At 44.7% G+C, this 23,578-nt stretch overlaps 1 protein-coding gene across 7 annotated transcripts in view; it reads left to right on the forward strand.

Moving 5' to 3' along the window:
- The window catches only part of Osbpl3 (oxysterol binding protein like 3), a 172,530-nt gene that overhangs the window by 121,664 nt on the left and 27,288 nt on the right, over window positions 1-23,578 (forward strand). For 5 of the 7 annotated variants that reach the window (XM_076913345.1, XM_034519571.2, XM_076913343.1 and 2 more), the window contains 4 exons: window positions 6,019-6,149; window positions 9,155-9,262; window positions 18,296-18,433; window positions 19,920-20,013. In XM_076913345.1, coding sequence (XP_076769460.1) covers window positions 6,019-6,149; window positions 9,155-9,262; window positions 18,296-18,433; window positions 19,920-20,013 — 471 coding nt within the window. The remainder of the gene's footprint in view (window positions 1-6,018; window positions 6,150-9,154; window positions 9,263-18,295; window positions 18,434-19,919; window positions 20,014-23,578) is intronic. The other 2 variants (XM_034519573.2, XM_034519574.2) reach the window with 1 other exon arrangement.

Here is a 23,578-nt window from a genome sequence, read left to right on the forward strand (position 1 = left end):
AAGTGAAAGGAAAGAATTAAAAATGAAGCCCTACTGTGCTGACTCCTATGTTCTTATGTGCTTTTTCACTGTTTCCTTAAAACACCATGAGATGCTGGCATCTCCCACATAGTCAGTCCATTTACGTTTGGAAACTATAGTTCCTCCAAAAATCTAAGCCATAGCTAAGTGACAGGGACTCTGTTGAACCTTACTATACATTGTCTTCCCCTGTTTGGCACGGTGCCCCTGATCTGGACAACTGCAGTCTTCCCTAAAGTTAACAAACTGAAGGAAGGAGCACAGGCAGGAGATCTTCAGCTCATCAGGATGCCACCAATGGCTTCCCAGTCCAAAGCCCTCAGAGGCTCTCCAACCTGATGTAGTAGGAGCCTGTAGCAAGGAGAAAGGGAGGGGCCAAGAGTCAACTGAGCCATACATCTGATGTCCATTCTGTGGCTGGAGCTGAAGGTTTCTGATTCCTGGGCTCAGGTATGGATAGCTGTGTATGCCTGTAATTCCAGGGCTTGGGAGGGCTTGAGACCAGGGCAACCTGGCAAGATCCTGTATCCATCCTTCGGACCAGAAGAGCCCAACCTGTGTCCCACAGTTCTAGTCCAATAAGGTCGAGAACAGGCCAGTGAAGAGGTTTAAAAGCAGACTCTGTGACTGCCTTCTGGCATTTGTCTTGCCCATGAAGACAGGCAGATGCTTTGGACAATGAGGAGAGACTGAGACAAGCATTACATAGTCACAGCAGGTCTCAGTGCACAGTGTACTCCTCAGAACCAGGCAGGGGTTAAGTAGCATGGGCTGAAGACCGTTTGGCAAGGGTATGGGGGCTGTAGAGAGGGTAGGTGACTTGGGTGAGCTTTGAGGGTCTCTGTAGCTCTGTACATCTCAGACTTCTTGGGTGTCTTTATGATAACATTATCCACATGTGCAATACACGAATTTAGCTATCTTTTTTGAAGCTTACTTCTTTTGAATAAATTTAGGATGACACCAGAAATAAATAAGACACTCCTAACACAGGAAATACCTCTAATCTTTGCCATCCAATGTCTCTGTCTTAATTTCTATTGTTGTGATGAAGCATCATGACCAAAAAGGAAGTTGGGAGGAAAAGGTTTATGCAGCTTAAAGTTCCACAGTGTTTATTATTAAAGGAAGTCTGGATAGAAACTCAAAACAGTGCAGGATCCTGGATGCAGGAGCTGATGCAGAAGCCAGGAAGGGGTGCTGCTTACTGGCTTGCTCCCCATAGCTTGCTCAGCCTAGTTTCTTATAGAACTCAGGACCCCCAGCCCAGGTGTGGTACCACCCTCAGTGGGCTGGGCCATTCCCCACCAATCACTGATTAAGAAAATGCCCTATAGCTGGATCTCATGGAAGTATTTTCTCAATTGTGGTTCCCTCCTTTCAGATAACTCTAGCTTGTGCCTAATTGATTGAAAGCTAGCAAGCACAGTGTCTTACAGTGTAATTATGGTCTCCAGAAACAGCCTTTAGCCATTGCTCTGAGAATTATGGATCATGAGTTGACCAATAGTGAACACTTTAATATCCTCTGGATGTGTCTACGGCTATTTAAGAAAGTTAAGCAACTGTGGGTGAACACAGTGGTAATCCCATCATTTGGGAACCTGAGGCAGGAAGAACACACATTTGAGGCCAACTTGGGCTACATAGTGAGGCCCTGTTTCAACACACACACACACACACACACACACACACACACACACACACACACTCCTCTTAGGGGGACCTGATTTTTTTCTGATCGTCTATGAGGAGGTTTTTTTTAATATATATATACATATCTGGTAATAAAATAGGACTGTTTGGGTTTCTTTGTGTTCATGCCTACTGTACCACTGTATTCTTACATTTAGATTTCTTTTCCTGAACATGAAGGAACTGGCAACTGAAGAGCTTTGTTTAGGCTGGGCAAGCACTCCGCAAGTGAGCTCTATTGCGAGCTCTCGTAGCTGAACTCTGGGAAGCAGACAGTGCCCATTCTGTCCCTTTAAAAAGCATAAACAGGAATGGGCTGGTCTGGGAGAGAGCCTCACCTGGCATCTGAAAGGCAGAACAGAAGAACTGGGAAAACAGAGCCAGCCAGGTGTATGCTCATGGTGTCTGGGGAAACAAATGTGTTCATGGGAAGATAGAACCCCCAGGGACCCACTGGGACAGCTGTGGATATCTCGAGGTTAGGGGGAAGCTGAAGGGAGATGTCTAAGTAGGCATAAAATGCAGTGAGGTCCCTGTGTGGCCTGTTGTCCTTCCCAAGGCCATTGTTCCTTGACTCAGCAAGCTCTGGCCAGTCCTCTTCCATACACCCCTATCCTGTGTGAATTCATTTATTCTTCCTGATAAGAGCTAAGTATCACACTACTCCTACTGCCCAGATTTCAAGAATGTAGGCATCACTGCATCTCATTCATCTCTCTCTCTCTCTCTCTCTCTCTCTCTCTCTCTCTCTCTCTCTCTCTCTCTCTCTCTCTCCAGAGTTTCTCTGTATAGCTCTGGCTGTCCTGGAACTCACTCTGTAGACCAGGCTGTCCTGGAACTCAGAAATCTGCCTGCCTCTGCCTTCCAAGTGCTGGGATTAATGGCGTGTGCCACCACTGCCTGGCTCTCTCTTTTTAATTATTTGGGAACCTCACATCATGCACCCCGATAATGCTTACCTAGTCTTCCCATGTCCACCTCCCTTTTTGACTCCACAACCAAAAGGAAAAAAGCAAGTCCATTTTGTGTTGTCCTTATACTCACTGGAGTATGGTCAAATTCCTAGTGGCCAGTCCCACCAGGGATAATGAGTCTTCTCTGCCTGCATCGATGCCAGAAGCCATCAGCTGAGGAGATCCATGCATAGTCCAGTGAAGGGAGGTGACAGGCCTCCATGCCTATGAACATTAATAAGCCTGAAAAGGCAGCAGTCCAGACCTGGGACATCCACATGGGATTTGGTATTAACACAGGCCACAGAAATAAATATGGTGCCTGGCTATAACTAGAACACTGACCCACCCATGGCCTTCAGAAGCTGCATGGAGTACAGGCTTCAACATGGCCACCAGGAAGGCTCCTAAGACACCAAATCCTGAGGACATCATCAGGTCAGCAGCATAACGTGTATATGTCCTCAAGAATCTCAGGCTTCATGGAGGTCTGGGGCAGCAGCATGGACTGCAGACACCAACATGGCCTCCAGTGGTTTCCAAGGAAACCACTTCCGTGTTGGTCCTTTGACGAGGTCCAATCCAGAGAGTAGCCCTTTCTTCATCTTGGGCTTTCATTGTTGCCCAGAGCCAGGGTGACCCTGCAGCTGGGCAGTAGGTTCGGGGGCTTCTTCTGTGTCTGTAAAGCTCTAGGCTGTTGTACACCATCTGTCAACCCTGTTGGGCAATGACCGCATGTCCACTAGCCCTTTCTCTCACCTGTCACTGCCATCGTGTCTCCAGTTCTGCCTCTCTCCTTGGGGTGCATACCTCTGTTTTTCTCTTTCCAGTCTCACCATTTCATATTTGTTTATTGTGGTGCTCAGGCCACAAGGCCAGGGAGATGCTTGGGTATCTTCAGCTGAGAGGCCGGTGTGTCCTCTCATGCATCTTTTTCATCATAACTCTTATCCTGTTAATAGCAATCAATATGTATTGCATTGGTCCATTGGGTTAAAGACTTTGCCTGCATTGTCTTATTTAAGTCTTATTACAGGCTGTAACGTAAATGCTAGTACTTTCTACATATAGAGTTCAGGAACATCAGATAACTTTCCCAAGGTCATAGAATGAATAAGAAATGGACCCTTTTCTTCCTGGTCATAGAAGCAGTACCATAGCATAGAGATTCACATGCATCTGTGCATGCCTGCATGTGTGCATGTATGCATAGGATATCAGTGATGTTTCTCTGGCTCTTTCACTAAGTATTCCACCCTCAGTCAGTCAGCAACAGAATATAGACAGTGGACAGTCTTCCTTCTTGCTGATAAATGAAGGAAGCAAGTTGGTAGTATTGAGTTTCTGTTATTGAATAGGTCGTTGTTGGATAACGATACCTCTGGAAATGCAAGCCTGTGAAATTTAATAAAACACCAGGTCACTGGAGAAGCCAGTTGCAGGGCCTTCTTCTGCCCTCTGTGACAAGCTGTAATGGAAGAGAATGGAAAGATAGTGTCTAATGTGGTCTCTAGGATCAGTACTTTAGGTAGTGATTCCCTTATCCCTAGGTAGTAACTTGCAGCTATTGATCAGAACCTAATAGCTATTTTGTCATGCCTGTTTCTTTTTTTCTAGTCTCTCTTTGTGTGTCTGTCTATGTAAGTTTGTGTGTTTGTGTGCATGGATTTGTTCATGTGCCTACCACAGCTCCTTTGGCGGGGGGAGAGGGAGAGGGAGGGAGAGCAAGAGAGTGAGAGAGGCAGAGAGAGAGGGAGAGAGGGAGAGGAAGGGAGAGTGAGTGTGAGAGAGAGAGAGAGAGAGAGAGAGAGAGAGAGAGAGAGAGAGAGAGAGAGAGCCACCTTTGGTGTCAGTCCCCACTTCTACCATGTTTGGAACAGGGTTTCTTTGTTGTTCTCTGATGGATAAGCCAGTCTGTCTGACCCACGAGCTGCTGGGGAGTCCATTCCCACCTTCTGTCTCACTGTGGAGCACTGGGATTGCAGAGTCCAGTATTGATCGCATGCGGCTTTGCGTGAGGTCTGGGCACTCTGAACACAGGTTCTCATGCTTGCGTGCAAGCACTTTACCCGCTGAACTGCCTCCACAGCTCCTGGCTCAGACTTTGAAAATTCCAGTTTGGGCATTTAACTGATTCTGGTTCTAAATCCTCACGCAACGTGCAAGCTTCCAGAGCTCACCGAGTGGCTGAATGCTAAAATCAAAAGCGGGGGATTGGAGTCAGAAGAAACTAGCAAGAAACAGGGCAGCCTCTTATTTGGAAATCGTTGTGACTTCACAGAAAAGCCGCAAGAGGAGAACAAAGAACTCACATGAACCTCCGCCTGGAGTTCTCACTGTTCCCAATCCCCAGCTCGTTCTACACACATACCTTTACTGTTCTGAAATTTGTGAGAATTGGATTCCTGCACCTAATGCCATTCTTTGAGGCTTCATGCTTTAGTGTAGTGAAGTTATGTAATTCAGGACACGTCACTGGGAAATGACACTGTGGTCCCCCTGGTCACAATGTTGGCTTCGGAAAAATGTCTTTTAGTACTGTTCTCCCGTTGGGTACCGGATCTAGATTCAACATTGTTCTTCATTGTCCTGCTTTTTCAGCCAGGATTAATTGGGGGCAGTTTTTTTTTTTTTTTTTTTTTAATATAAAGTTGATAACTCGGGGCCCTTGAAGAATATAGGCCAGTTCTTAAAAACAGAGTATTCAGTTGTCTGTGGTCCCCTCATGATCAGATCCAGGATGCACACCCTTGACTGCCCTGCAGTACAGCATGCTTTCTCTGAGTCATGGAGATGGTGGTACCCAGGCTTCACCTGACTCTCACTGGTGGTTGATTTTTGACAAACAGCTGGTTGAGGTGCAGTCTGTCTCTTCTGATACAATGATAGCATATTTCCCTGATAGCCAGTGAGGGTTGTTCTTAACTGTTTCTAGCCTTTAAGGACATGAAACTGAATAGTGGTCATCTTAACCTCTAAGTCATAATGTCATGGGAGACCTGGGCAGACTGACAAGTGTGTGTAAATGTTAAGAGATTCTATTTTTCCACTGAGCCAGACGGTTTTCCATCCACACAGGCCTCTCCCATTCTCAGGCTCTCCTGAACAGGATTAGGGGACACTAACACTGATGAACCTTTGTTACTTCATGATGTCACCGGAGCCGAAAAGTTTCCATTAGGGTTTGCTCCCACACATTCAGTATGTTTAAAAAAAAAAAAGTGTAGAATGTGCATTTTCTGAACTCAGAATACTTTACTAAATTCTTGAGTAAGAAGTACAGCTTCTGCAATTAGTTTTTAATTATGCCTCTTCTTTGTTCCTTCTTGTAATGATTATATCTTTATAGTTTACTTCGCTTTAAGGTCAGCTTTCAATAGCATATCGGTGGAGAGGGAGAAGCTGAAGCAGCTGATGGAGCTGGACACCTCCTCCTCCCCTTCCGCTCAGGTCGTCGGTCTGAAGCACGCTCTGTCATCCGTAAGTTGCTATGTCTGTCTCATAAATGTCTGCAGATGTGGCCAGGCTTGTGAATTACTAATTCTTTCCATCTCCATGGTTGCATTGAAAATTGATGATTTCTCATGGTTGAGTTGAATCATGGGGAGAAAATCCAAACAAATTATTCAGATTATATTCAAGCCTTTCTTCAAACTTTACATATTCAAAATAATCCCAGGCCATAGAAGCTAGGATTTTCTTAACTGTTCCATTCTCTGAGTTTGATTTCTTTCAATTTAACTGATTTTTTTTTCTGTTTCTATAGAACTTGTATGCTTACGTGGCTGTCTTGCAGACATTTGTTGGCTAATGATTACAGAGGTTGACATTTAGGAGAGTCTGTGGCTCTGAGGCATCATAAGTTTAGATCAACTTAATAAATAACACAGAGCTGTGAGAAATTTCCAATTTACAGGAATTCTTTGTCCACTGCGCAGTGCTGACCCTACCTAATGCTCCTCCAAATGTGTGCGTGCTGTGCTCTTTGATTAAATAGCACAAACCCCAGACACAGGGATGAGTCTCATGAATTGGCTTCCAGATGATCCTGTATCTTCAAACAGGAAAACAATGGCCGGGGCCTCTGACGGGTTCCAGCCAGCCATTATCACTCAACATGTATTTCCCTGCTTAGCTTCAGTTTCTTGCTTGGAATGCCCCGCTCTGTTGCTACGCCATCACCCGGATGCTGCCCGAGCAGCTGACGATGTCTGATGCTTTAGCCTTGACCTCTCAGGAAGCCAGCGACCTTTTGAAACAGCATTCATATTTGCTTGTTTCTCCTAACTTGTACTTTGGAATTTCTGCCTTGAGAAGAGAACGAAGATAGCTCATGTGGAGTTACTGTCTGATGTACCACAGACTTGTGTTTTGGGACAGGTGGGAGAAAGAGATTTCAGGATCATGTGACCAGAAGCTACCATAAACACAGAGTGGGGGGAAGGTCCTTTTACCTTTTCTATTTGCCATACTACTGAAAAAAGTAATGCTACCAATGGACTGTAACTTAACTGGCATACAATGTAGCACACTCATGAACCCTTGACGGGTAGTATACAGTGCTTGCTGCGGATGCTTCAGGTTCTTTCATTCTGTGGCAATTCCAACTGTGCTATTTTTGTTTAGGTTGTTGATATAGAATCTCATTGTAGCCCAAGTTGGCCTCAGGTGGTCATGTGGTCCAGCCTTCACCTCCCATGTGCTTATATTATAGTTATGTGCCAACTATTTGATCTTTGAGGGAAAAAATATAAATAATATTGGCTCACTCCACACGTGGAGTCTCCGTTTCCTTTATTAGGGTTGGAGAGAAGGTGTCAGAACTATTACAATTGATATACAAACACTGAATTTTATATATATATAGATGTTGTTATATGCAGTTGTATGACCCTCATTCTTGTTCAGAGTTGGAGAGAAAGTGACATCTTTTGGGCCTTGGGAACAACTGGCATCACTGGGTTGATGCTTTGAGTCAATGCCTGGTTTCTTTAAGGTTTATTTTTTTACTGGTACACACAGTCTCACTTTTCTCATTTTGAGCCGCTGTTAATGCTTTTAGAAGCTAAGCTACCTCTGACGTGGGGTCCCTAAAGTTCCTTTCTGTCTTCCTCTTGTCCCATCCCCTTCTCACAGAGGTCCAGCCTTGTCTTGCTAATCTGCTTGGCCACAGTCATTTGGACATGATTTATAGGCCGGACTTATATTACCTTTTCTAAGGAATATGCTTGCACACACATTAACAATTTGGAAATAAGATTAAAAACAACGATTCTTCCTTGTTTAACTAGATTTCTGTGTTAGCCTAAGACTTGTTGCTTCAATTTTTTATTTTAGAATAGTCACAGAACTATTACAATAGATACACAGATATTGAATTTGATATATATATATATATATATATATATATATATATATATATATACGTACACACACAATTTCTAGGCTGTGTCACTGTAATAATGATGTGTTGCCTCACAGAGGTTGTTATATGTGGTTGCATGACCCTCATTCTTGTTCAGAGTTTCTTGAATGATTCAAGAGTTGATAGAATGACCTATGTCCTCTGTGGCCACCAAAAAGTGAAACCAGAGCCAGGTATGGTGACCTTGTAATCCCAGTCTTTGGGAAGCTTAGGCAAGTGTGAAGAGTCCAGCCTGGGCTCCAGTGTGAGACCATATCCCCTGTGTTCAACGGTGATAATAAGAAAGGGAATACGTGAAGCCCTTGCGGAGATCCAGGAAGTCAGCAAGGCAGTCAGGAGAGTCTGGCCCCTCCTAACGATAGACCTGTAGTTGTAAGATGCACGGGACTGCCAAATGAAGCAAGTGCACATCCTGCTTTTTCTGTGAGCCAGGTCTTAGCAGAGAGGCTGACATAGGAGAGAGCATCCCATGAGAGAGTAAATAGCGTGTCTGGTGATTTCGTTTATGTTACGGCTCACACCCACCCTTCTCTAGCACCATGGTCCTTTTAGCCTTTACAGTGGCCAAGTAAGGTTTGGCTGGTTTATTTTCTGAAAAATAAATCGTCTTATTCCCAAAAATGGATAAGTCACCAGTACACTTTGAAGATTCATGGCATCTGGACTGATAATTAAATCACATTGGGTCATGTCCACTGGCATCTTGTTAAGGATGGGAGGAACTTGGAATCACTAGGTCAGTGGGGTTGGGGAGCTGGCCCAGAAATCAGCCTGGCAGGAAGTAAACATACTGACGACGTTGAGCCACCAGTCTTAAAAGCTGATGTCTGACTTCCTTCTGCCAACCTTACTAACCTCTTTCCACCTCAATTAACAGGGAGTATCATGGGCTCAGTTGTTACCGCCCAGCCTCCCCCTAGGGAGGAAAGCCCAGACACACCCCTAGGGTGTCACACCCAGGGGATCAAGACTCCTAGAGTTGCTTTGCCTAGTCCCCTGCTGCGTTTTCCCTGAACCTTCCCTTTACTAATAAAGCCCTGCTATTTTTAACATATTCCAGGCCCTAGCACAAAATACAGACCTTAAAGAGCGTTTACGCAGAATCCATGCGGAATCTCTGCTCCTCGACCCGCCCGCTGTTCCCAAGCCGGGGGACAACCTGGCAGAGGTGGGTAGGTTTCTCGTCTGGTAACTGTTCTCTACAATTGCTACTGTCCCCAGTGCCCTCTGTCCAGCTGTATGGCTCCCTGCTTCACGCCCTTAAGTGTCAGCCATGCCTCTGGCCTCTCCTGGCTGCTGCCACAGCCCAGGGCTTGCTGGGCTCTTGTGTCGTAAGGCCTTGCTGGTAGAATGTTGCTTTTTGTCAGCTGCCTCCTTTGTGTCTCCATACCCCCTTTCCCTCTACGTGTCGCTATAGTGGGAACCATAGAAAGACAAGCGTTTTTCCTTGTCATTTCTGAAGAAACCTGAGTTTCTGTGATCCAAAGTGCCCAGGTGTTTGCCGGCTTCTTTTCGTGTTCTGTAAAAGCCATGCTAGTCTTTACTGTGATGGCCTCTTCTTCCTTCTTCCTTCTTCCTTCTTCCTCTTCCTGCTTTGTTTTTCCTCTTTCAGAACATAGCTGTATCCTCACTCCTAGGGGAAGAAAGATACTGCACTACAGTTGAAGTCTATTAATGAGTAAACACATTAGAAAGGCCTTTTACTGAGATGTGACATAGTTTAGCAGCTTAGTGGGCATTTGCCTCCTGGACCCCAGTACAGTCCATAGATACCACACATGTGCATGGGTGTACGTACGCATGCATGCATGCACACACAAAGAGGTCTTTTCTCCAGATTTAGAATTTTTGCCCTAATGGTCCCTTGAATGTGTCTAAAACGAACAATTTCAGAAAACTATAGTGTGATCCTTAAAAAAAAAAGAATGGGTAGTAGCTGGCAGCTGTTTGTAAGTATCTTTGGTATTCAGATGTCTTCCTCACATGTGTAGAATTTTCCATTAAAACTGATTAAATGGAGTAGATTAAACAGGAGAAACAGGGAAGCAGGCTGGGGAGGTGACACAGTCAATAAAATGCTGAGGACCTGAGTTGGAGCCCTCAAAACTCACATAAAAATACGGGGGTATCACCCATGTTTGTGAACCCACGCTGGGGAGGTAGAGACAGCTGATGGCTGAGGCTCTCGGGCCAGCCAGCCTATTGTACTTGGTAAATTTCAGGACACTAATACTGTCCCTTCTCTCCAATGAGGTGGGTCAGTGGGTAAAGGTTCTGTCCCAAAGCCTGGAAACCTGAATTGGATCCCTGGGCCCCCCAAGAAGAGAACCAGTTTCTTAACGTTGTTTCTTGACCTTCACGTGTAGTTTTAAAAAAGAAGAAGAAAAAGGTGGGCAGAGTCTAAGGCACATGGAGCAATGCGTACAGTCGTCCGCCCCACCCCGACACATACACGCACATGTATACACAGACATCTTCTCACACAGCCTGCATCCACACACTCACACATGTAGGGAAGAAAAAAGGGGCATAGTGTATTCGTGTTTGTGTATATATTTATAAATGCCTCCTTGTAATCTTCCTCTTCTTAAGAAAATCCACCCACAATCCCTTCTGAGTGTGAGCTGAGGATAGATGAGAGATGAGGCCAAGACACTCAAGTCACCTGTCCTGTTTGCAGCAGGGACGTGCTGACAGGAGCATGCATCAGTCCAGAGCCACACCCTCGTGGTGGTGTCTAAAGATGAACTTCCTCTGCAGTTACACTACCTCACAGGTGCGCACTCACACACATCCACACACACCTTGGTGGGTCTCAGCACATATCCTGCTGACAGTAGTCTGTTTTAGACCCAAGCTCCTTCACAGCCAGGTCCTTTCAGGTTTGCGCATTAGCTAACACAGGGCCTGCTCTTTGCCATGTCTGGCCATCACTGAGTGTCTTCAGCTACACACTGATTTCCAAGCCATTCTGACCTTTTACATACATTATTATCATATGAATTACATTTGCACGTTTTATGATTAAGTAGATAACCTGTGCTGTGCATTTATGAACCATATCCAGAGGACATCATTCAGCCTTTTGTGTTTTGAGCTGAAACCCAAATCTCAGGTATAGAAAAATGCACATTTTGGGGACTAACCTCACAAAGAAATGACCAGAAAGCTGAAATGTTGTGAGCTGTCCAGGAGGGTGGGAGCAGAGCCTTGAACTTGTCTTCCGCAGAGGTCTCCGTTTGGTCGCGTCTCTGTCTCATTTATTTCCTCTTTCCGAGAGTTTCTATTTCCAATGCTTTATCCCTTTTTTTTCCTGCCACTGAGTGACTCAGGCAAACTTTCCCAGCAAAGAAAAGCCATTGTTGCCTCCAGGAAGTAAGAACAGAAATAAATAAGAATGGCCACACAGGCTGACACATACCCTAAAGTGTGTGTGTGTGTGTGTGTGTGTGTGTGTGTGTGTGTGTGTGGTGTGTTTACTAACTTTAAATACTTGGTTATTTAAATCATTTCAAATATTTATTTACTGTGTGTATGTTTTGTACACATGCATGTACCACATGTATCACATGTGCACACATATACCACAGGACATGTGTGGGTTAGGAGGGCAGCTTGTGGAAGTTAATTCTCACTTTCCACAATGTGGGTTCTGGGAATTGAAGTCAGGCTCGGTGGCAGGTGCCTTTATAGGCTGAGTATCTCACCTGCACTGTAAGTCACTTTGTAGGTGACTCCCCAGAGCCTCAGACACTCTATAGCACAGTGACAGACCCCACCAATAGGTTTAGCCCAAGGGCTTCTGCTTCTCTGGCCTCCCAACATTCACCTACTCTCTGTTGCCTTCTTTGGCCACACCAAGGAACTACTTGTGGTGTCAGGTCTGGACACTGAACCCTAAAATCCCCTCTTCTTGGAAATCACCCCTCAACTTACTCAAGACACACCTCCTATGTATTCCTAAATGTGACATTATAATACCACCAGCGTAATACAATCTTATATTATTTTAGATTAGAAAGCAAAGGCCAGGGGCTCATAGAGACTGAACCACCAACCAAAGAGCATGCAGGGGCTGGACCTAGGACCCCTACACATTTGTGACAGATGTACAGCTTGGTCTTCATGTGGGTCCCCTAACAATTGGAGTGGGAGCTGTCCTGGACTTTGTTGCCTGTCATTGGATCCCCTCCTCCTACCTGGACTGCCTGGTTGGGCCTCAGAGGGAGAGGATGTGCTTAGTCCTACTGGGACTAGTTGTCCCAGGATGGGGTGGTACCCAAGGTGGGGGCTTTCCTCCTCAAAGAAAGGAAGAGAGTAATGGGGGGAGGGATTTGTAAGGGTAGGTCTAGGAGGAGAGGAAGGAGGGGGGCTGAGATAAGGATGTAAAGAGAATAAAAAAATAAATTGAAAAAGATCAAAGGCTGAGTGAGAATAATAACTTCTATATCTAGGTGGTCTTTAAGAATGAATGTGTTATAGCACTCAGAAGACAAGGGCAAAAGGATAGCATGGAGCCAACCTAAGGTCAGGTACTGAGTTCCAGGCTTGTCTAAGGTAATAGACTCTGTTCCAAACAAATAAATAAATCTCATTAAAGGCACCTTTAAAACTATAACTTAAAAAAAAAAACCTAATAGAAGATAACTCAATTCCATTATTTATATGTGGGTTTCTTTGCTCTGTTTTTTTTTATGTTAGAATCAAGCACTGGACATTATTGTACACACCCTTAACCTTGATTCTATGGAGTAGGGGATGGTAGTTTTATTTTAGAAACAGGGAAAAGCAAAGCCCACAGTAGTTAAACAACTTCCACCAGAAACGCAGCTTATAAAATCAAATCAGGATTTAAATCCACGTCTCATAGCCAGAGCGTGTGTTCTTACCACTGTTTTATACTTCTGCATAACCAGGAAAGCCACCATGCTGAGCCTCAAGACCCAGTGCTCTTGGAAGGTCCTCTGCTTAAAATTAGTGGGAGATGCGTGGATTGACTGTCTCAGGCATAGACATGGCTTTAAATTTCTCCTTCTAAAAGAAATTAATATATGGATAAGAAAGGCATCAAAATTTAATGGAAAAGGCGAATTATTCAATAAATTCTGTCAGCACAGCTGAAAGCAATTTGAAAAAAAAAAAAAAAAAGCTTAGGTTTTCTTCCTCTGTATGCTAAGATTCAAGTTAAATGTGAATGTTGAGACAAAATTTGATTCAAATATTTATCAAACTGCTAGGATAAGGATTTCCCAAACTGGGGAGTAATAAAAAATTTTCAAAAGAAGTGTTAACTGAATTTGACTTTTTATAGTGAAATATTTATAAAATGAGGCACATAAAAAAAATACCTTCAGTGAGAATGACAGGCTGAGCTAATGCCAAATCAGTGACAGTGTCTTTATTCTGTGAACAAAGATCCAATACCAGGTAACTTAAGGCATCAACAAACAGGTAGGAACAGATTGTCCACACTCCCAGCATACAGCGCTATGGGGAGTTGTTTCTGTGGGATTTTTAAAAACTTTTTCTTTTTAAAGTCAGTCGGGAGGTGTTTAACTACTAGGATATATTCTGGGATGTTATCGGGTAATCTTCCTGGTAAGTGAGTTTATAGAGTGTATACATAGTCTAGGTTACCCTGATTGTACACCCAAGGCTATGCTAGAGCTCTAAAAATACCTGCATCGCTATAGACTAACAAAGGACGTACAGGTCACCTGCCTCTCTGTCTTTTGTCCCACTGGTAGTGCTTCTGGGCAATAGTCTCCTCTCTTGGGATTGGGGTGTGTTCCAGTAGATACCTCATGGAGAACAGCCTGCCTCCGGGTCACCGTTGCTTAATATTCCTTATGTCCACAGAATGCAATCTAAGCAGAGATTATCTCAGCTACCCTGCCCAGTGGCAGTTGTGTGTTCTGTCAGCACCGAGCACTGAGCATAGCCACACCTCCTGTACTTCTAAGCAGCCAGACTTAGTGGGCTTGTTCTACCAACATCTCCTCAGATCTCCACAGACACAAGTCATGTCACACTATGCCATTGTGTCATCACTAGAGGACAAGGATTTTCCAACTCTGTTACAATCTTTTGTGACACTTGGACAGAAATATTGACATATGAATGTCCTTATAAATTCACAGGGTACCTTTAATGTTTTGTAATATAAACAACAGGTAGGTAACTACTCTTGAGATACAGTGAGGCGAGTTACTGTGCTGAACAATGTTCCCATTTTAGTAAACAAGACTCTGGGTTCTTTAAAAAGCTGTGCTGGGGGTGGGGCTGCTGTGTTCTGGTGTTTTCAGTTTGAATTCATAAGCAGATGCTAACATTGTGGGACACCAAGAACAGGTGGGGGCTAGAATCCCAAATCTAAACATTTTGATCCCCATGGTACTACCTGTGGAAGATTCCATACCTCATGTGACTGGTGTCAATCTAAAACCAGTTCACTAAAAAAAAATACTCAACAATTACCCTCAGACTACATGTAAAGTACATTAGGAAATGTAACTAACTTTATTGTTGGCACTTTGACCTGTCCCTGAGATACCTCATTACATTTTCAAGAATCCATTTTAAAAGTGAAATTCAAAACACAGCTGTCCCTAAACAGTTTAGCTACTGATCTCAACACATAACTCTTTTCAGTGTTGGTAAGTCAGGAGATCCTTCTGACCCCTCAGTCTAGGCAGAAGAAGCTTGAGCAGGAATGTGTGGTGATGAAGTGATGAGCAGATCAAGTAAACAAATGATTAGCATGTCTGAACATCAGTGCCTACAGGAGAAGGCAGGGGAAGGATCCTTGCCTGCAGGAACATTTCAGGAGTCCTGCTGGGCTGGGCACTGTAGGACCTTCACCTCACCAGTGCTGTGCTGGGTCTTTGGAGGTGAGAGACATCTATTTCCCTTTAAAAAACAACAACAACAACAACAACAACAACAACTGCCTACTTTTAATGGGTGATGTCTCATCAACATAGCTGCCTAAACAAGACTCAAACAAACAGGACACCAGAAGACCTGATAATATGGCAGAGGGAAAACTCGTGGGGGCCTCAACCCTAGATAAAGAACTACAGGTTGCTAAGGGGAGCCGAGAGTAGTAGACTTTCCCAGGAAAGACACTCCTCCCCAACTGATTATTGGATACCATTTGTTCATCCCTGACAACATGCATACTGGGTAGGCTGTACTTAAAAATGTAGTGTGTGCGCGCACTCATGTGTGTGGGGGGGGGGGGGCGACAGTTAAAGTAGAAACCATGAATGGGAACAAGGGTGCTACATGGGAAAGGTCAGAGGGAGAAAAGGGGTCAAATGATTTAATTATATTTTAATAAAAAAAGAATAGAAAGCAAGCATCTGCCATACTTGGAGGTAATTTACAGGGAAGAAGGAAAGTTGACTTTTTAGAGGCTGTATAAGGTATTTAAACCCATACCTTGGACTGACATACAAAGACTCCAAGGCAGACAAAATGGGAAAGTGCCGGGCTACATTCCATCCTTGGGATTCCGGGCTCACAGAACACTGACACTCTCTTGGAGGTGGTGGAACACAGCCTAAGATGGGAAGCCCAGCTTGGTGAGATGTGCCTGAGGCTGGGGTCCCCAAGTTCCCTGGCTCCCATGTCCCCAACTCCTCAGCAACTTTGAGGAGTTGGGAATAAGTGGCCCTGCAGGCCAGTGACGTGCCAGGTGTCATGGGGTGAGGTGGGGGGAATCTGGCTTAGCTCAGGGGTGATTCACAGGAGCTCCACAGAGCATTCTGCAGGAGGCTTAGGCTGCATGGCTCAGTAACATAGCATTCCCCCCATGTGGGTTCTTGATGAGAGAAATAGTCCTTGCTTGTCCAAATTGTTTATTCCTCCTGGAAAATGGGTGCAATACAACTTATTTGGGGTGGACCAGAGATTAAATACCTTTTATAGGAAGAAATGTGCAAGAAGAGAAGTTGGGGCCCATCTAGATACCTCATTAGCATGACGAACTCTGGTTGCCAAGGTCCTCATGTGGGGTCACATGCTCTAGGACAGGAACCATGTCATAAGCAAATTTAAATGCCTACTCCGCAGCAAGGTGGGACACACACCACAGACTTCAGTGGAAGCATTCCCAGCTGTAGTTCAGAATGACCTTTGAACCCTCCTTTCTTTGTCCAATCTTTGCCTTCCCACATCTTTGTTGTGTGCTGATTGTAAGTGAAGGAAGGAAAAAGAAACACAATATTAATGAAATACGTAACTAAACAATGACTTGGGTCTATGTATTATCTTCAATTTTCATTTCCTCTCAGTGTGAAAGATTTTACTATCTTCATGTTCAGATGAGAACCAGTTGGCATTGAGGCTAAAATAATGATACCCTGCTTACACAGCAGGCATATCTTGAAACCTGAAGGAAAGGACATACAGAGACTGCCCCACCTTGCAATCTGTTCCATCCACAGACACCAAACCTTGACACTATTGCCAATGTCAAGATGTGCTTGCAGACAGGAGCCTGGTATGGCTGTCTTCTGACAGGATCTGCCAGCACCTGACTAGAACACATGCAGCTATTCACAACTAACCATTGGTCTGAGCCCAGGGACTCCAATAGAAAAGGAAGGGCTGAAGGAGCTGAAGAGGATTGCAACCACATAAGAAGAACAACAGTATTAATTAACCGGACACCTTAGAGCTCCCAGGAATGAAACCACCCACCAAAGAGTATACATGGGCTGGTCTATGGCTCCTGCTACATATGAAGCAGAGAACTGTGTCATCTGGCATCAGTGGGAAGGGAGGCGCTTGGTCCTGTGGAGGCTTGATGCCCCAGAGAATGGGGTGCTAGAGCAGTGAGGCGGGATTGGGAAGGCACCCTCTTAGAGGCAAAGTGGAGAGGGGGCAGGATGGGAGGTTAGTGGAGGAGAGACTGGGAAGGGGGTAACATTTGAAATGTAAACCAATAAAGTGATCAATAAAAATAGAAGGAAGAAAAAAGAAAGACACCAAGGCAAGAGGTGCAGAATTTCCTCTGTCCCCAAAGTCAGTTCCACACAAGGGGCTTATTGCTGTTTCTTACTTAGGAGGCTTTGCTGAGGCCTCCTGCCCCCGTGGATCTCCTTGGGCACAGGGTGTGTGGAGGAGCTGAGCAGGGCATCCTGAACTCATGAGACCGTCGGGTTTGACAGCATCTGCCTGGGCTGCCTTTCCCGCCTGTTCTGTCATTCCCTTGCCAGATGATGACGAGAGCCACCCCAGCGGGCCAGCAAAGTACCTGAGCTGACCAGGAACTCAATCCCAGGGAATTACCTTGTCCTAAATTAGTCCTAATCAGGGTCTAGTTCCCATGAGTCGTAGTTAAGGTCCCCTTCCCCTCCACTTGTGTAGCCGGATGTCTGTTGGTGGGTCTTGTCTCCTGTGTGTACATGCCTACAGGTCAGAAGCCTCATCTAATCTTCATGTTCCTCTGTGATTCACTGTGTGCACATATTTGCTTAATTCATTGAATGGGGTTGAAATTTTACTTGTAAATAACACAGAAAGCAAACTCATTGACTATCTAGACCCTTCCCTGAGCATGAGTCTGGACTCAATGGAGTGGAGAATGGGGGAACCTGAGAAAAGAGTAGAGCGTTGCTCTGCTAAATTGTTGGTCACACCGGGGCCTGCGGCGTCCTTCCCTTTGAGAGTCATTGTGGGTAAAGGGAGACAAGGAAATTATTCCTGCTCCTCTATGAATAAGGGATGGTCTACCACCATGGGCACCTCTGGACCAAAACAGAATTTATTTGCTGACGGACCCTTGGAAACAGCATGTTAGCCTCTGAGTTATGCGCTCGGACAGACTGCTTGAAGTCAGCCATGCATTGAGCAAAGTTTAGAATGGAAGGAAGCCCGCTGAGCGGTAGAGAATAAGAGAATGTGTAAGAAAAGTCTTGGAGCCCTCCTACTCCTCAGCGGAACACAGCTGGTTTGTGCTTGAGATTTGTGGCATGTGCCTGAGCAAAGTTCTTCCCTGTGAGTGAAGTCTGCCTGGGAGAGAACTCTTGTTTCTTGTTTTGGTTTTTGTGAGGCTCACTTCTCCTTGGAAGCTCTGAGACTCCTGCTTGCATGGGCCTGTGCCCCGGTGTTTGTGCAGTTAAATCATTTGTATAGTTTGTTTCTCTTGAGACTGTTCTAAATCCATACAATTTTTTTTCTGCTCTTCCGCTAGGAAAACTCCAGGGATGAAGAAGGCCGAACCCTGGTGCACCAGCTCTCTAACGAGAGCAGGCTGTCCATCACTGACTCCCTTTCAGAGTTTTTCGATGCCCAGGAAGTTCTGCTATCTCCTAGCTCTTCAGAAAATGAGGTTGGCACACTGTTTTCATCTCCTTTGTGAATTTGCTCACCAAAATTTGTTAAAGATTTGTTAGCAAAAATGCTGGACTCCATGGCTCCCCCCCACACACACACACCATTACTTCGAGGGTCTGAATGTAACACGCACCCAAACACAAAGCGGTACGATCAGCCAGAAGAAAAATTTGGAAAATGTGCCTTCTCTTTTGTTTCTGTCACTTAGACTTTTTGCAATTTCCCACTACTAGTTGTGAATTCTACCTACACTTAGACCTGTTTATATTCTGTGTGGGTTATTTATTTATTTATTTATTTACTTTAGTATAGAATAGAGTTTATTCAGGGCATGGGGAGGGGAGTTAAGAGGGTAGAAGACTGAGAGAGAGAGAGAGAGAGAGAGAGAGAGAGAGAGAGAGAGACAGAGACAAAAAAGAGGAGGAGAAAGAGAAAAAAGAGAGGAGGAGAAAAAGAGAGAATAGAGAGACAGAGAGGAGGAAAGAGACAGAGAGAGATAGAGACAGACACAAAGAGACAGAGATAGAAACAGAGATAAGGAGAGAGAGACAGAGAGAGAGACAGAGAGAGAGAGAGAGAGAGAGAGAGAGAGAGAGAGAGAGAATAGAGAAGTAGAGACCGGCCAAGGGAATGAGGAGAGAGCAGGAACGGAAGGCAAGAGCAAGAGAGGTGGTATAATCATTCTAATTTATATTACACATTTTATACTGTTACTGTCTGAAGTGTCTGTTATATTACTTTATACTTATAAATGTTTAAAGGGATGTATAAAATACCTTACTTTCTGGAATAGGCAAGCCCCACAGTTAGCAATTGTTAACCATTAATAAATATATATATATATATATATATATATATATATATATATAATGATTTATAATAAAATATGATTTTGTTTATGTATTAATTCCCATGGAAGAGTATGTTTTCACAGTGAGTTCAAAGACTAGCTGTCCCCCATTTACTGAAGTCTTAGCATGTTCTGGGAATGCTTTGAGATAAGAATTTTTATGACGACAGCAGTAGCCTTGGGAGTTTTTGTCTGTTTGTTTTTCTTGTGAGAATCAAGAATATCGAAGGATTTCCTCCTCCCCCCTCTCCTCCCTCCTTCCTTCTGTCTCTTTCTTCCTTTATTTCTGTGCTGGGGATCGAACCTTTGTCCTCTCCATCCCATCCCTCCTAGGCAAGCACCCAACCTGAATCCTCAGCCTTAGCATTTTCTTCCTTCCTTCCTTCCTTCCTTCCTTCCTTCCTTCCTTCCTTCCTTCCTTCCTCCCTTCCTCCCCTCCTTCCTTCCTTCCTTCCAGCATTACCTAGGCAGATTTTGGGGGGGATGTTCTATAAAAAATAGAACCCCAAATTATCACTGTGGATTTGTAATGAGAGGCAGGGTGTGCTTGGTCATTTAGAGCAGGGTTTTTAGAAAGGCTGCTCTCTTGTCTGCTTTGTCTTTCATGTGTGCTATCTCTTGTCTCCCACAGATCTCTGATGATGATTCATATGTCAGTGACATAAGTGATAATCTGTCCTTAGACAACCTCAGTAATGATTTAGACAATGAAAGGCAGACCTTGGGTAAGTGTTACATTACAGGATCTTTGGAAGCCTGCAACTTTGTGTGTGTGTGTGTGTGTGTGTGTGTGTGTGTGTGTGTGTATACACATACATGATTTCACACCTGCGTGTATGTAAGCCAGGGGTCAATCCTGAGTGTCATTCATATTTATAAGTTTTCAATACAGGATTTCATGCTGACACTTGAGCTAGTCACTTAGACTACTGTTTCTGGCCCAGGACCCCTAGGGATCCACCTCTCTGTGCCTTCCCAGTGCTGAGATAAGTGCCATGCCTGACATGTGTGTGTGTGTATGTGTGTGCGTGTGTGTGTGTATGTGTGTGCGTGTGTGTGTGCATGCATATGTATATAAAACAATGATCTCCTTGCACAGTTGAGCATTTTCTCTGCAAGTTCAATATAGGATATTCTGTTTTGTCTGTTGTTATAATTTAAGAATGTGATAGGGCATATGTAACTAAAAAAATCTAAGTAATATTTAGCTTTGGATTATTCAAAATAATACACTCCTACATCTTCTCCAGTCATTGCTTAATCCTAAGAAGGAAAATGATCAAGAAATCTACTTCAGAGACTCTCAAGATGGTTCAGTGGGTAAAGGTACTTGCCACCAAGCCCAACAGTCTGAGTCTGATCCCTGGAGTCCTCACAGTAGGAAAGGACTGACACCCATATGTTGTCCTCTACACACACACACACACACACACACACACACACACACCACATTGTAGCACATGAATGCTACATAAGTAAATGAATGCAGTTTTTAAAGAAAGGTATATCATAGTGGTAGTCTAAGCCATGGGGTCCCTGGAGTGTCTGGCTAGTCCTAGGCAACATATGACTCCAGGAAGCAGAGTAGAGTCGAGTTAGAGAGATGCTCATAGTTCACTGGGCACACAGTCCTCTGCACAGGTCCCTCAATATCAGACCGTTCACTGGGCATACAGTCCTCTGCACAGGTCCCTCAATATCAGACCATCTCAGTGTTAGTTTCTGGTGTGCCACATCCAATACTGAAACCACCATCCACCACCCATTTTCATTCCTACACAGAGGACAGGGACTGTACCCAGGTGCCTTTATTTTAGTGTCTCAGCTCAGCTAATGTTTGTGAACTATGCTGATGGATTATCTAAACCTACAGGGCCATTGCTTTGGGGATTAAGCAGCAGGTGGGTAATTTCCAGGCATCTGCAAACCCTCCTTTCAGCATTACATGTTGAAAGGAAGAGACTGCTTTGTAGAAATTCGTCCCTTGATAGGAAAACCTGAAACCCCATGAGTTTGAAGTAAAAGGTCAAGGATATGAATTCAAGTTATTTGCTATGAAAACAAAACAGAGTGAGAAAGGAAATGAAGAGCTGTCACCCACTCAATTGCACCCTCCGTGAGCACAGAGTGCATTGAGCACTGAAATGGTGCTCCAGCTACCTAGGAGGATGGCAGATGCTGAGGCCCCTCCCCCATCTCCCAGAGGCAGAGTAAAGGGGATGCAGAAGCAAAACCAGAAAGAGGGTTGGTCGTTCCAGCATTAACAATGGCAATGGTGCATTACCAGCAGCCAAGATGAGCAGAGCTGGGCTGTCAGGCCACTTCTCTAGCTTAGTCCGTAGCTGCTTGGCTCGAACACAGCACATACTGGGAAGACCTTTCTTCATCCTGAACTTGAACACTGGAATCAGATGTCCTCAGTTCTCTGCAGACAGTCTCTGATGGTGACGGGGTTTCTAGACATCTTGAAAAGATGCCTGCAGAAATAACCTTGATTTGTGTCCTACAACTCAGTTTGCCTACTGGGGGAAGAAGAACGAACACACATTCTGTCTGTGGGTGTAGCTCACTTGGTAGAGTGCTTACTTAGGATGCATGAGGTTCTGGGTTCTATCCCCAGCACTGCATAAAGTCAGACATGATTTAGTTTGCCTGTAACCACAGGATTAGGGAGGTAGAACCAGGAAGATCTGAAATTCAGGGGCATTCTTGATTGCATAGAGAGTTCAAGTCCTGCCTGCTTGACAGATGAGACTCTGTATCAGGGGAGAAATGAAAATGAAAAAAACAGAACCAGGCGCTCTTCAGTTATTACACTAGAATCCCCCAGAGTGCACCGGGGCACTTCATGGTCAGGATGCTTCCTATCAGTCTCTTTCCCAAAATAGCACAGGTCATGTGACAGGACCAGTTCCTGTGCTGAAGGCCCCAGAAGTCGATGAGAATGTGGCCTGAAGGGAGTTTCTGAGTACCGGGCCTATCTCTAGTCTTTGCTGGTTTCCTCCTCTGTGCCTCACTTCTGTCTTCACCTGAAAAATGGGCATAACGACATTGTTTTCTTCAAGAAGTATCCTAAAAGCTCAGAAGAGGACCACGTGTCAGAGGCTGAGGTGACCCACTGCACAGTGAAAGCAAAGTGTGGGTGGGTGAGCAGAAGCCAAGCGGCTTTGAAATGTTAGGCCAGTCAATCAAAGAAAATCTGAGGCTTGCCTGCAAGGTTGTTTCTAAAGATGCCGTCATTTTCAACTGTGCACCTGTGTCAGATTTTTGCTCATTTAACCAATTAAAGTAAATGTGGCACTTAATTGAATGCTTAACTTGCTGAGCGACTACACAGCATGGCCCCAGTTTCGGGCTTTTCAGTTCATCAAGGCTGCCTCCTTGTTCAGAGGATTGCCTGTGCAGTGCGTGGATGAGTGTTTATGTTCAATAAATGAGCACACACCAGAAATCGGTGCGTTATCCATTCATCAGTACATCGAAAAGATGCCGTTTGAAGAGACACAGAACAGGAAAGAGCTGTCAGACCTTGAGGCAAAGAGGTGGGCAGTTTTATGCACGTAAACATAAGCACTTCATTCACCAAAACCTCCATGGACCAGGTTTATGCCAAGTAAATGCCAAGTCAGGATGAAATTGTAAAAGCAGACATAAAAACAAAAGGAAGGAAAGAAATGCCCAGGAAAGCATTCTAGACCTCACCAGAAAGTTCTCCAGTGTCAGTTAATCAGGAGATGATAGTGTCCTCCTAGCAATTTGACATCATTTAAAACAAACAGTGGTGCTGGGTATGGAGGCACACACTTGGAATCCCTGCACTTGGCAGGCTGAGGCAGGAGAGCCACAAGTTCAAGTCTAGCCTGGGGTATATAAAAATGCCCTGTCTGAAAGTACCATGGTAGAGGACAGTAAACAAATAATGACCAGCTTGGGAAGGGTTCAGGAGATGATTGCTCACAGCTGCCCTTGTCTTGTGGGAAATGCTGTACACCAGTGCTAGTCGGGGGTCGTGTCACTGTGACAATCTCCTGAGGTGAAAAGCTTAGAGGAAGGAGGGTTTCCTTTGACTCGTGAGTTCAGAGGTGTTGGTCTTTGGTCATTGGCCCCATTGTTGTGGTCTGTGGAGAGGCAGAGTAGTGATGAGATGATGTAATGGAGCAGGGATGCTCACCTCAAGGAGCCCAGAAGCAGAGGCAGGAGGAAGGAGCTGGCCCAGGGACTGCTCTCTCCAACCCCGCCTATTGTCCACTCACTATAAAGCAGAAGTCCTGGGTCAAACCATCAATCTCC

The sequence above is a fragment of the Arvicanthis niloticus genome, chromosome 15 (assembly GCF_011762505.2).
Source record: "Arvicanthis niloticus isolate mArvNil1 chromosome 15, mArvNil1.pat.X, whole genome shotgun sequence".
NCBI lineage: Eukaryota > Metazoa > Chordata > Mammalia > Rodentia > Muridae > Arvicanthis > Arvicanthis niloticus.